The sequence below is a fragment of the Condylura cristata genome, unplaced genomic scaffold, assembly GCF_000260355.1.
Source record: "Condylura cristata isolate star-nosed mole 26May11 unplaced genomic scaffold, ConCri1.0 scaffold00008, whole genome shotgun sequence".
In the NCBI taxonomy this organism is placed as follows: domain Eukaryota; kingdom Metazoa; phylum Chordata; class Mammalia; order Eulipotyphla; family Talpidae; genus Condylura; species Condylura cristata.
This window is the reverse complement of record NW_004567109.1, coordinates 52,107,343-52,121,969: the sequence shown is the minus strand read 5'-3', so window position 1 is coordinate 52,121,969 and position 14,627 is coordinate 52,107,343. Positions and strand designations below refer to the sequence as shown.

Below are 14,627 nucleotides of genomic sequence, written 5' to 3'. Positions count from 1 at the left end.
TATGCTGGATGGGTTCACAATTTGTGTTGAGATGCAGATTATGTTATGTTATGTTTGGGGACTTCTACTTAAATATCAAGATTGCTTTACAGTGACATTCCTGGGAAAAGCCAAAGCTAATAACATAGGTCATTTAAGAATCATTTAAGGAATGGAATATTTCAGCGTGCTTTGACATTCCTATGGTAGAAAGTTCCAACAGTAAACCTTATGATTATATTTCACTCCTAAAATTCACTTCCTGCTCTCTTGGTCTCCATTCTTTGCAAAGCATATTTTTATCCATTTCTTAACTTTGGGATAGCATGGAGGGTGAGGAAAGGTTCTGTTAATCAGAACCCATATTCTCTTCTTCTTTTAAATATTAAAGAAGGTAAAAGCAGCCCATTAAAACAAACAAAAACCAGGTGTGCTAACAAGATAGGTAAATGTTAGCCAGTTAGTCTTTTTTTTTTTTTTTAAAGGTTTATTTATTTATGATACAAGAACTGGGGTACAGGCCAAAGGTGCAGGAGGGGGTGAGAGAATTTACCAGAGACAGTGGGGAGCAGAACAGGCAGACTAACTGAAATACACTGTTTAGGGGAGCAGTGGGTGGGGCAGGTCTGCCACACCATGTGAGTCACCTCCCTGGCTGGGAATTGAACTCTTGCTGCAGTAGCCACAGATAGCTTCATAGTGCTGCTCTTTAATCCATTGTGCCACCAAGGAGGGCCCCAGTTAGTTAATCTTAATCTTTATTTTCATTAATATGTGTAGACAATGACAGTGAGAAACAGTATATCACTGAGGACATTATTCTGATATGCAAATAATTGTTGATTATCATTTTTGCAGCACAAATTAAATCTAAAAATCATTTTTATGTCCTGATGTATTTTTGCTTTCGTGTTACGAGAATTAATTAAAACCATCAAGTGAGAACATCACAAAATCTGAAATGTGATTTATTTATGTGTAGAAATGAATTTGAAATAACTTGAATTTAACATGGAAACTATTTTAACAGCATTAGTGGAGTTTTGTGAGGAACTTGGGTTCTGGTTTTTTTCTCCATTATTAGCTATGTGTGTTGGGCAACTCAATCCCTATGGGTCTTATTTGTTTATTATTAAAAAAGATGCAACAGCTCCTTGAAGCTAGATGTTAGGACATCTGAACTTTTGAAACCACTTCCAAGATATATGGTTCTACTAAGTCTAGGTTCTGTTGTCTCTGTGATAGTGAGGTCTTTATTTTCCAGTTCAACTTTTGCTACAATTACTTTTTTAAGGTTCTCTGTTTTGCTTCCTTTTTTTTTTTTTTCCAGTCAATGTGTAGAGAGATTAGAGATTAGGTAGTGTTTAAAGCTAATTATTAAACAGAAGTTTTTATAACTGAACATTAAAATAATTAGCTCATGTAACACTACATGTTTATACAGTTTGCTGAAATATTTTAGAAAGAGCAGGTGTATAAGGCTGTTGTGATTTATTTTAAATGCCAAGAAAAGAGTTTTAGGTTTTTACTTCTATACTTGAAGTTTAGAAAGGTTCATTTCAATAAAGAATTTTTGCATGTTAACTGAAAAGTAAATTTTGCAGTTGTACATTTGGAACTTTACTTTCATGATCTTTTTTGTTTTGTTTCTTTTGCTTCTCCTGCACCTCCTTCCTCCACCACATTCACTCAGTGAGAATTCTTCCTGCCTGCATTTCACAGACTAGCATGCTACCTAAACTTTGCTTATCTTGTTAGTTAGTAATTACTCTTGTTTTTTCGCCATGATAATCACGTTTTTTAAAAAAGATTTATTTATTAATGTGTACAGAATTGGGGTACAGGCCAGACGTGCAGGGGGGATGAGAGGATTCACCAGAGACAGAGTGGGGAGCAGAAGAGAGAGATGTACTGAAGTTTATTACTAAGGGTAGCAGTGTACAGATCATGATGGTCTGCTGTGCCATGTGGGTCACCTCCCTGGCTGGGGATTGAACTTGTGCTGCAGTGCTGTGCTTTCATCCATTGTGCTACCAGGGAGAGCCGAAAATTAAGTTTTTGTTTTTTTTTTTTAAGATTTATTTATTTATGCTGACAGAACTGGGGTATAGGCCAGAGGTGTGGTGGGTAAGAGGATTCACCAGAGACAGAGTGGAGAGCAGAACAGGCAGATGTACTGAAATACACTGCTGAGGGTATCAGTGAGCCAGTCAGGAGAGGTCTGCCACGCCATATAGGTCAACCCCCCTGGCAGGGGATGGAACTCGCGCTGCAACGGCTTTGAGCTTCATAATGTGGTGCTTTAATCCATTGTGCCACCAGGGAGAGCCCTGAGAAATGACACAAAATTAGTTTTTGGAATGGGCCTTTGCATTTTCCAAATGCTTTGAAGGCAACTGCCACCCTCATTCCAGTGGGGAAAATTACTTTAGAAATTGTCCTCATGGCCCTTTCTGTCCAATTCTATCTCTGATAGTGACTTCAGTCGTGTCTGTTAAGGATTAAGTTAAGAAGTCTGCCTCTAATGTTAGTATTATATCCTAAAATGTAAAATTTTTGAAAGATTAATATCTCTGTTTTCATCTTCCTTAATTTATTTTACTTATAAAGAAATATATTTCCGATTTCAACTTTGGGGAGTAATATAACACATTCATTAACTTAGTGCTTACTATTGAAAATAGAACTCCTTTCAATTGTTTTATGTCCTGCCTTCTTGGGTTCAAGGGGATATATCCTTTATGTGGGATTTTGTGACACTTAAGTGTGTCTATTTGTTGGTTTCTTCTAATATGGCGGCATTTTCTTTATTCTGTTTAATATTTTAGTTTCATTTTCTGGATCATCTTTAGTTCTGCCATGTCTTTCTTGAGATGATATGACCAGAATAGCACATGCTGTTCTTTATGTCAGTGCACATAAATGTGGATAAAAGTAGGAAAATTTGGTTTTTCTTCTCACTGTAGGCCTTGACTTCCCATATTACATTCATTCTTTTGAACACAGAAGTGCCTTACAGTACCTTCTCTTAGAAATAGTTGTAGGTTGCTTACTGTCTAAAAGACTTGTCTCAAATATTGCAGATAATATTTCCCTATGTTCATCATTGACACTTCCCATATTGCGATCTACCTTCTATATTCTGTTGTTATGGCTCAGAAAAGTTTACTGTCATAAGAAAACCTGCAAGCGGTGCCTAGTTCAAATGCTTGGGGAGCTCCTTGTTTTTACTTTATTTTTATCTTAAAATAATTTCTTTATCCATAATTCTTCATCATTTAAGATGATTCAGCTCTCTAGATGGGTCTTTGATATAAAAGAATAGGTAACAACCACTAACAACCACTTACTTTATTGTTTTTTTTTTTTTAAGAAAAATGACTGTTTAATTACTTCTTTTCTCTTTATAAATATCATGTTGATTTTTTTCTCAGTGGCTTAACTTACAGTGAACTTCTAAAGACTTAATACTTAAGACTCTATATCAACTAACCATGTTCAGAAAATCAGAAAATGTCTTTTTTTTTATTTATTCATACAGAACTGGGGTACAGGCCAGAGGTGCAGGGGTGGTGAGAGGAGTCACCAGAGACAGAGTGGGGAGCAGCACAGGCAGACTGACAAAGTACACTGCTGAGGGGAACAGAGGGCAGGTCAGGAGAGGTTTGTAGTGCTATGTGGATCACCTCTGGGGTGGGGAATAAACTCATGCTGAAGTGGCTTTAATTTCTTAGTGCTGTGCTTTAACCCCCTGTGCCACCAGAGAGGGCCCTAGAAAAGGTCTTTTTAATTAGGTTTGGTGACGGGCATGTGATGCCTGTGCATCTTAAATACATTTTGAACTAGAGATAATATTTTAATGTATTATTTTAACTAAATTTTCTCTAAGCCTTTATAATCAGTTAATTTCATAAATTAAAAAAAATCTTAGGTTAATGTGTATTATTTCCTGAGAATTTTTTTCCCTAAAATGATAACTGTATGCATATTTTTATATGTGTGCCATTTCTCCCACCCTCCTCTTATCCCACTCCCTGCCCACTTACTAGCCTTTTTAGAGGTTTATTGATTTTTTTTCAAATCCCTGTTCCATTCTTTGTCTCAGTCCCTCTCTTTCTTAACTGCAGAAACCTCACTTCTTTTTTAAATGACTGCTGGTTTTTGTAAGTATTTTACTTTGTCAAATTGTCTACTATGATGTCTGGTATTTGTCTTTGCTATTCTGACTTACTTTACTATATGTTTTCCTCAAACTCCTTCCATTTTGTTGTAAATGACAAAATTTGTCTTTCTTTATGGCTAAATAATACTCCATATGAGATGTAGGATCTGCCTATCCCATGTCTTCTTGATCCAGTCTATCGATGGGCATTTAGCCTTGTCCTTGTTCTTGTACAACTGAGTTGTAAAGAGGTTAAATAACCTGCCCAACTTCATCAGGAAGAAGTGATAAAGTGGGGCTTTGCAACTTCAAAGTCTTTGTTTGACCTCTGTACTGTATTTCTAAAGTCTAAAACAAAAAATAGGAAAGGGCATATTAGAGGTGTGGTGGGCACAGAGATAGTGGTTGTGCATATCAAATGAAAGGTAAGGGATTATACTTTTGCTTAAGACAGGCAATACTACAGAAATCATAGTATATTTCTTTGAATTTTGATAAAAGTATATTTTATTAAACTAATACATATAGTAAACTGAGATTTCAAAAACTGTGTTTGAGGTATTTAAAATTTAATGCGATCAGATTATCATAATGTGGTCCTAATTTTATTTCTAGGTGGTAGGTCTGTACCGATTATGTGGTTCAGCAGCAGTCAAAAAAGAACTTCGAGAAGCTTTTGAGAAGGATAGCAAAGCTGTTGGTCTGTGTGAAAACCAGTATCCAGACATAAATGTAATAACAGGTAATGCATGGATTTTACTTTATCAACTCACTTTGGAAAGACTACACCTGCAGGAAAGAGAGTTGAGATAACTATTTTGTATCCTAAACTTAATTTGGTCTTATTTGGAAGTTTAATTTTTCTTCTTTTACAAACACTACTGTGTTGTTTTCTGTGGAGAGATACCAAGGTATGGTCTCTGCTCCCAAGCATCCAACACATTTTGGAGGGAAGTAAGACCTGCATTAAATCCATCCAAAAGGAAGAGAGTACCTTTTCTTCTTAGAGGGATAAGTCAACTGTCATCAGAGTTCAGCTGAATTGAGCTTATGTAATGTTCAGGGCATTTATTGTCTGGTTAGAGAATTGAGATTTATTTACCAGGTAGAGGAGATCACCTTGGAAAGCAGAGTCATAAAATCTTTAGAGATGGTCTCCACCAATGTTAATTTGACAACTCTATGTGACGTATTGAATGAAAGAGACCAAAGGAAAGAAACCCAGTTAGAAAGTTTTGGCAATCGTCGCAGCCAAGAACTGAGGGAAGCTTACACAGTAGAACTAAGAAGGAACAGAATTGAAAGGATATGAAGACGCAAAGACTTTGACTCTTGGGTTATTTGGATTCCTTTAGCAGAAACAAGAAAGCTTAATGGCGAGCTTTTCCTTTTGGTCGAGAAATACAAGGAAAGATTATTAATTGGATTTGTATTCAAACTTGTATATTGAATTTGAGGTGCTAATAGTAGATACAAGTAGTCATAGATCAAATCTGAAAATGATCGTCTATAGCTACGGAGGGGTTGGAGCAGAATTTGAGCTGTCATTTAATTCACCCAGGTAGAGACTGCAATCCAATATATATAGCATTGAAATACACTTTAATAACCCTGAGATTATGCATGGAAAATGGCAATTTGGGGGTTATTGGCATATAATAGAAATTAATGCCTTGAAATTATTCATGCAATTTGAAAAGATAGAACTTTGGGGGATCTCCAGACTTTGGAGGTAGGCAAATAAACACGAAACACAGTTAAAGAGACTGAGAAAGTATGAAAAGACACTGGAGCTTAAGGAAGTTGTGATGCAGTATAGTTTTTGAAGAGATCATATGAGATGAGAACAGAAAAAGAGCTTTCAATTTGGCCATTACTAGATTGCTCAGAACTTAATGATTTTAACAGGAACTATTGATTTTTAATTCCATCTGTATTTTTGTGGTTTTACTTTGTATTTGCCAAAGTTGTTTAGCATATGCAAAAGTAGAGAGAGTACTATGACAAACCACTTTATTATTGGTTTTGGGATAAAGACAGTAGTTACACAGTGGAAATGCCTCTGCTCTTTATCATCCTACAAAATCTTTTTTATTTTATGTCTGAACCCTTTGTCTGTTTATAGAAAAGCAAGTATAGCATTTACCTCATTAAGCATAATATAAATTGAGCATACTTCAGTGCTTATATTTGTTAATAGTAATTCTCCCTTATTTGCCCTCAAATTATAGTAAAATAATCTTGAACTTATATTAATTAAAATATCTATTTATGTCAATGTTTGTTTAGTAAAGGAAAATGGTACTTAAAATATATGTTTCATGAACTTACAAAGTTATCTTTTCTGAAAATCTTTTGGATTTTAATTTAATATAATTGCATTATAGGCAAGTCTCTGCTACTACCAGGACATACTGAGTTTATTTGAACTAACAAGTCTTGCCTTGTCAAAGGAACAAATAATGGAATCTTTTTTTTTTTTTTTTTTAATGCCTTGGAGGGTTGGTAGTGTCTTTATTTGGCAACTTCAGAAATTGCATTTCCACTTCTAATTGTACCTCAGTTGTCCACTGAATGTTGCTACATATTGCAGGTAGGCTTACTGCAAAACTAATTCTTATCATCTAAAATTGTTCTGCTTCTGAGAATTTGAATTCACTTCACTCTAAAGCTACAGTCTCCTATCCTTTACATTTTTTCATTCAGCTATTCTTCCTACTCCTGTTTTTCACTTCACTGGTTATCTTTAAATTCATTTTTTCTTGAGCTGTTTCCTTCTGTAATAATTTCCTTCTCTAGTCATAGAAGATTTCATTGCTCATCATTTTAGCCATTTCCATTCAGATGTCCTGAATTCCCATGCCTCATTGTCCTTCCATCCCACCTGTATAACTAAACATTTCCTATAGAATGCCACGATTGCATTTAAGTTTAGACTGAGTTTTCAAGCTAAGTGCTCAGCTGAGTTTAGGGCATGTGCTAAATTAATATTGTCTATAATTACTTTTTTGGTGTTAGAAGTACTTCAGTATTTCTTTATGATCACATTCCATTCTGCCTCTGCTATCTTACCTACCTTTTTGCTATGTAACATCCACTCATTCGGTTCTTTTTTCTTTATCATAGGTAATATTTCAGTTAATAACCACAATATTGTGTTTGGAATTAACTTCCCTCATTCCCGTTATACTGATATTTTCTATTCGTGCCTTTGATTTCAGGAATTATTTTATTCTTCCATAATGAAACATTAGAGATTTTCCAACAATCTAATATATATATACATTTAAGGTACATCTCTATTAAAGAGGAGATATATTTATAAAAATTCATTTGTTTGCAGGGGTTTTGGGTCATTGACTTTCTTTCATTATCAATTAAAAGTCTAGAAATTTAACACTTGCATAGTTAGAATAATTTATAATTAATATTAGTGTGGCTACTCTTTTAACTGTTTTGTTTTATATTTATTTTTAAATTGAAGTAACATTCATTGGTTTGCAACCAATGTAAACCTGTGATCAGTCAAGATCACATTTAGGAGCGCTTTTCTTTTTTTAATTGAGGTAACATTACTTTAAAACATTGTAGGTTTCAAGTGTACAATTTCTCACCTTAGAGCTTTTCATAGGGGAGCAGACTGCATAGGGTATATGTAGCAACAATTGCTTTCTTCTGAGTAACAAACCTAATAATGTGTGATTATTGGAAGTATGTGTGTGTTCTTAGATTGCTTTGAAAAGAAAGACCAATTAGCACAAAATGTTTGAGAAAATAAAATGCTAGTGTTATAATACTTTCTTTTTATATCAATTTTTACTGTTACTGTTTTTAGAATATTTAAAGTTGGCTCTAATAATATTTGATGAAAAATTCACCACACTCAATACCAATTGACACCTTTCTCTGGTTTGTTTAAGGTGTTCTTAAAGATTATTTGAGAGAACTACCTTCTCCTCTGATAACAAAGCAACTTTATGAAGCTGTATTAGATGCAATGGCAAAAAGTCCTTTGAAAATGTCATCAAATGGTTGTGAGAATGACCCCAGTGACTCTAAGTACACTGTTGACCTGTTGGATTGTCTGCCTGATATTGAGAAGGTAAGTGAAATTGTGATATGTTTTTCTTGAAAGTCCAGCTAATGATTTATATGCTTACCAGGACTATAAATAACTTTTAGGCGTTTGTCATTTGTGACCCTTACAAGGTTAAGCAATGCCTTTACCAGAATCTCCTTAGACAGAATAATCTAGAAAATGCTTCTTAAAAGAGCATAAATCTAGAAAAAAATACATATATATATATATATTTTAGTCTAAGTACAAATGTTCCTGCTAAGTTTTAAAATTGTTATTATATAAAATAGTAAATACTTCTTTTCGAAAAATAGGGAAGATTTAGAAAAGAAGAATGGAAAATAAACTATCAGTATTCCCAGAGGCAAATATGGCTAACATTTTGGTTTCCTTTAAGTACTTTAAAAGTAGGGCAACTGACTATGGTGATGGCACACGGGTGACTTGGTAATGGGAAACCGGTGGGGATTACAATTGAAATGAAAAAAAAAAAAAAAGGTACAAAATGATGTAAAAATAAACTTATAAAAAATGCACATGTAAGAAAAAAAAACAAAACAAAAGTGAATAATATTTTAAAATATCAATTAAAAATTTTAAGTCAATTTTACTAAGATATTGTATACAAAATGTGAGTTACATGCAGTATATATAACTAATGGGCTTGTGTATACTCATAAAACAATCAATACAATAAAGGTAATAAACCACACCATTAAATAAAAAAAAGAAAAGTAGGGCAACTGTTTTGGGGGCTTAGCTTTAATACTTAAAAGCAACTGTCATCATCCCTATCTCCTCCTCCTTCCTTCTTCCTGTTTGCCCCCTTCTGGGGACCAGTATCTTCATGAACTCTGTAGAAGAGATAGAAGGATGACTGGGTCTGCAGAATCCATCTTAGCCCCAGGTTAGTTGTTTCTAGAACAAAAGGGAAAAAGATGTGACTGGGTTTATCCAACTGCTGCTGCCTTACCTACATTCCTCATCAATGGGATAAAAAGAGCAAGAGTAAGTGGGTAGAGGTGTTAAACCCAATAATTTTTTTCACTAATTTACTGTTCTCCCCTGAATGTCCTGTGCCCTGTACAATTAGATTAGAAGTTACACTCTTTTGGTTGGGGGTAGGAAAACAGTGACAAAGATGAGAAGCAGCAGAAAAATGGAATGAAAGGGTAGAAATAGTCTTTCTTCAATACAAGGTAAATTTCTAAGTATCTTTTTACTTAAAAGTGAAGAAATGGTTATCAGGGAATTTAATATCATGCCCAAGGTTGTATAATTTTTGTGAGCACTTTGTGGTCTGTCATATGAATTTAGGTTTCTGGTCTTAAAACTTGCTAGTAACTTCATTTCTAAAAAGACTGCATAATATTCCATGAGTGGATTTGACATAAACACTGTTCTTTTTTGTATAATATTTAGATTTTGAACTTACTTGTATATATATATATATATATAATTAGTTCAGTTAGAATTAGTTGGAATAGAGTCTCAGAGTGGAATGACTGACTTAAATGATATGAATATTTTAAAGTTCTTCTTTTTTTGAAGACTTATTTATTTATGCATATAAGAACTGGGATACAGGCCAGAAAGATAGGGGGTGAGAGGATTTACTAGAGTTAGAGTGAGGAGCAGAACAGGCAGATTGACAGAAATGCCCTGCTGAGAGGAGCAGCGGGTGAGACAGGAGAGGTCTGCTGGGCCATGTAGGTCAGCCACCTGTCTAGGTGCTGCAGTGGCTGCAGATAGCTTCATAGTGCTGAGACTTAACCCCTTGTGCCATCACGGAGGCCCTTTCAAGTTCTTAATACATGTTTTCTTATTACTTTTCAAAAGGGACATAAAATGCATTTTTGGCTCTTCTTATTTAGTAGACAAAAATGGATTTTTTAATGTTAAGCTATATTTTATATTTGCTATTGAGATTGAACCTGATACATTTAACCAGTGTATGTGTGTGTGTTAGTTGTTCACAGTGTAATATGCTGATGATAAATTTATGAGGTCAGTGTATGTTTATGTGGAATGTGTAGTGAGTGGAAAAGTGGGATACATATTATTTACATTGTTTTATGATTTACATAATTAACTTATTTTGATTGTGAAATATCAGTTATAATCCCTAACTTTCATTCTTTCTTCATTCCTTCCTCACAGCCAAACAATGAAAGAATGTTTTTTTCCAACTTTCATCACTTCTTCATGACTCATTTACTACTCAACACATTGTAATCTGGCTTCTTACCCTGCTCTCTGGACTTGTTCTTGCTAAAGCTACTAATCACCTTCTAGTCACCAAATCCAGGTTTCAGCTTCACAAATAATTTATCATTTGGTTTTTTTTCTTTTTATAAGTTACAGTTTTTAGTTGACAATCATTTCTTCAATTATGAAGAAATTATATTCATTTTATTTGTTAAATGACTGGTTATAGGTTATTGCTTCAAAAGTACTATTCCTTTTCAAAATTCCTAAAACCTAAAGCAAGCTCCTCTTCATGTACTAAGAGTATTTAAAAATAAATTTTTCTTTCATTTCCAGGTATACTTTCCTCATTTCCATAGTTTGTCTACTTACAATATTTTTGAGTTAAGAAGCGAATTGACCTTTTTTCTAATCTGGATCATGATAGGAGCTGGCCATGTTCTGAAATTATTAGCTCCCTAGATTTAAATATGGTAGCCCCCTATTTTTTTTTAACTGTTGATATGTCTGTATTTAAAAATAAACACACTTCTACCCTTTAATCTTTCTATTAAGCCTTTGCTGTTGTCATTTTAGTGGAGAGGAAAATACTGATGATACATTTTCCTAGGGACTCCAGCTGAGATTTGGAATGCAGTTAAGAGAATATTTTATAAAGAGTATATCCAGTGGATGCCTGAAATCATAGAACTTATACTATGTTATTTTCCTATACATATAACCTTATGTTGAAGTTTAATTTATAAATTAGGCACAGTAAGAGATTAACAACATCAACTAATAATCAAACAGGACAATTATAAGAATAATATCTTATTGTACCTAATATTTTCAAGCTGCAATTGACTGAAATCATGGCAATCAAAACTGAAGATAAGAGGAAACTACTGTATTTTAATCATTTAATGAATCAAATTTTGTTGTCAAAGCCTAAGGTGTCTAAGTAGTGTTCCTATAAAAAATGTTTCAAGTTCTAAACTTTCACTTACAAGCAAACCCTTGAAACAACCCTTCAAATATTGACAGATGCCTATCTATGTTTTCTTCTATAAATTATGTCCTTGAATTCACCTCAAATGACTATGCTAAGTGAAATTTACTTTAACTTAATTTAGGCAACCCTAAAGATGTTATTGAATCATTTGAAATTGGTGGCTTCTTATCATGAAGTGAATAAGATGACTTGCCAGAATTTGGCTGTGTGCTTTGGACCAGTATTATTAAGTCAGAGACAAGAGACTTCCACTCACAACAACAGAGTCTTTACTGATTCAGAAGAACTTGCAAGTGCTTTGGATTTTAAAAAACACATTGAAGTCCTTCATTACTTACTTCAGCTCTGGCCAGGTAAATGATTCTATGGAAATACTCCTTTTTTCTGTGATAGTATGTTTGAGTTAGTTAATCATTAAGTATGCCCATATGTAATTGAAAAATATCCTTTTAAGATTTTGCTTTTTTAAATAGTTATGTTGATATTTGCCCCTTATATTTCTCCATTTAAATTTCTATTGCTGATAATATCTTAGACAAGCTCAATGTATACATGTTGGATTTAGATCTGAATTTGAATACTTGTTTAGTCATCTATTAGCAGTTTGGGCCTCATTGTCTTATCAAATGGATTTAATAATAAGCTGATAGAATTTTTAGGAGGGTTACATACATATATTCAAGTGGTCACAGGATGGATTAATTTTTTTTCCTCATTTTTAGTTCAAGTTGTTGGCAGAAGCCATTTTTTTCCTTAAATAGTTCTTCTTATCTTTTTTAGTGTATTATGGCCATTTTTCAAATTACATATATGTAGAGTTGAATCGGCAATTGTCTTTTATCTTCCTTATTAATTATTTCAGTTAATTTCCTAAAATCAGGCCCTGTGTTTAAGTTCCAAAACTTTGTTGTGCTGGAGCAAGTCTATGCCCCTCCCCTACTAACAGAGTGTCAGATGGGAAGGTACTTAGATGTTTAGTGTAGTATACAGTGGTAAAAGTACTTGGTCCTTGTTATCAGGCTGGACTTCAAATCTGGACTGTGGTACTCATCAGTTTTGTGGGCTCAGGCAAGTATTTGAACTTCTCTAGGTCTGTATTTGTTTTTCTTTAAAATGTGTCTACTTTTTCAGGGTTGTTATGAAGAATGAGATAAAACATCTAAGGCAATGAACAGTGTTTAGCATAACTTTTTCCCCTAGTAAGTGTTCATTGTTACTCTTTTATTGACATATAGCAGATAGGCCAAAATACAAAGAATGCTTATTTTAAAGATTTATTCATTTATGCATACAATAACTAGGGTGTAGGGCAGAGGTGTGGGTGGGTAAGAGGATTCACTAGAGACAGAATAGGGAGCAGAACAGGCAGATGTACTGAAATACACTGCTGAGGGGAGCAGTGGGTGAGACAGGAGAGGTCTGCTGTGCCTTGTGGGTCACCTCCCCTTGTGGGTCACCTCCCCTTGTGGGTCACCTCCACAGCTGCCAGCTAGGGATCAAACATAGGCTGCAGTGGCTGCTGGTAGCTTGATAGTGCTATCTTTGACCCCTGTGCCACCAGGGAGGTAAAGTAAATCTGATTACATTAAGAGTGAAAATTTGAGCTAATCAAAGCTTTCAACCTTCTAATTTAAAATTTTTCTTTTACATTCCCACTAATAGTACATAAAAATTCCCTTTCCTCTACATCCTCACCAACATTTGTTTCTAGTCTTCTATATAAAAGCTTAAAATATTTTCTGGTTTATATTTTAATTGAATTACTATTTATTATTAGTTATTTTAAAATCCGGAACCTCTGGAAAATTGGTCTGATTTCTACTTGGTGCCCACCATAAGGAACCTCTGTTACTGGTTAAAATTTCGAATGTTTCCTAGCTTTTTTTTTTCTTAGAATGTCTTTAATTCTAAGCAATAGGAATTGGAAGAAGAACCCTCTTACTCTCACAAGTAGAAACTTGCTTGCCTCTAGCTACATTAAGTTTAGCATTAGTACCTGAGTTCTTTATCATTCATTCTCTAAATTCTCTATTAGTTAATCCTGCCTGAAATATCACAACATTGTTATTTTAGCTTTAATATCAAAAACTTACTTTACTTGCTCTGTTATAGAAAAAGTAGTTTCAGATTGCATATGCTTTTTACTTCAGTAACAACTAAATAACTCAGTGCAGAACACATTATTCCAATGATTTGTGTTGTTGGATTTTAAAATAACAGTCCCTTTTTCTATACCTTATGATTTTTTAGTTACAGTTTTCAAAGGACAGAATAGAACAGAAAAATGATAGTTTTCTATTCTAAGTCACTTACATTTGGATTCAAGAGAAGGCAGAAGTGAGGTAGAGGGATTGTAGTTACTGACTGAGACCTTTGAAGGTGATAGTGGTTTGCCATGAAATATTAATGAACATGTAGGGGAAGCTTCTTGCTTTCCTTGCTGTGCATATCTGTTTTTCATTTTTTAAATTTCTTCCACTCCAGAGGTTAAAAAAAAAGTTGGTTTTCCCTCCCTTCCTGCATACTTTATTTTTTACTTTCTTAACCTGTTGTTTGGTGTTATTTTTGATTTTTTAAAATTGGTCAAGAATGTAGCTTGCCTTCAAAGTAGTTACTTAGAGTGCAAGCACATTGTCACTGAGAGCTAAAAATCATCTTGCCAGTAGTTTTATTTTCTGATGATTTCTCCCAATCCCTAAGTTTCTTTCAAAGAAGTTTCAGGACCAGATTGGCAGCAGGTAGTAGAACAAAATATAAACACACTTCCATTTAACCAGGACAGTTTTCATTTTTTAATGTATGGTTCACAAAATTTGTGCTTTCTTTTAAAAATAGGGTTTTTTTTTAAAATAATGATTATTACTGATAGACACCTTTTCACTTTACAGGTAAAGACATAGTTTTAGAGAGAGTGTAACGCATAGTCCAGCTGTTTATTGTATTACATTTTCTATGATAAGTGGATAGATTAGGGGCAGGGTTTGTTTTTGTTTTTTTGAAAATGCTGAGGTTGTCCATGTTCCTTTTTGTTTTATTTTTGTCATTAAATTGAGCTTCATGATATCGGAGACGATATTTTTTTTTTATTACAAAGTTTATTTTTACATCATTTTGCACATTTTTTTTTCCATCTTGATTGTAATCCCCGCGGGTTTCCCATCACCAGATCACCCCTGTGCCACCACCATAGTCCCATGCATTTCCCT

At 34.0% G+C, this 14,627-nt stretch overlaps 1 protein-coding gene across 1 annotated transcript in view; it reads left to right on the top strand.

Moving 5' to 3' along the window:
- The window catches only part of SYDE2 (synapse defective 1, Rho GTPase, homolog 2 (C. elegans)), a 36,488-nt gene that overhangs the window by 17,655 nt on the left and 4,206 nt on the right, over positions 1 to 14,627 (top strand). Inside the window, exons 4-6 of the mRNA XM_004679530.2 lie at positions 4,757 to 4,883; positions 8,062 to 8,243; positions 11,543 to 11,774. Coding sequence (XP_004679587.1) covers positions 4,757 to 4,883; positions 8,062 to 8,243; positions 11,543 to 11,774 — 541 coding nt within the window. The remainder of the gene's footprint in view (positions 1 to 4,756; positions 4,884 to 8,061; positions 8,244 to 11,542; positions 11,775 to 14,627) is intronic.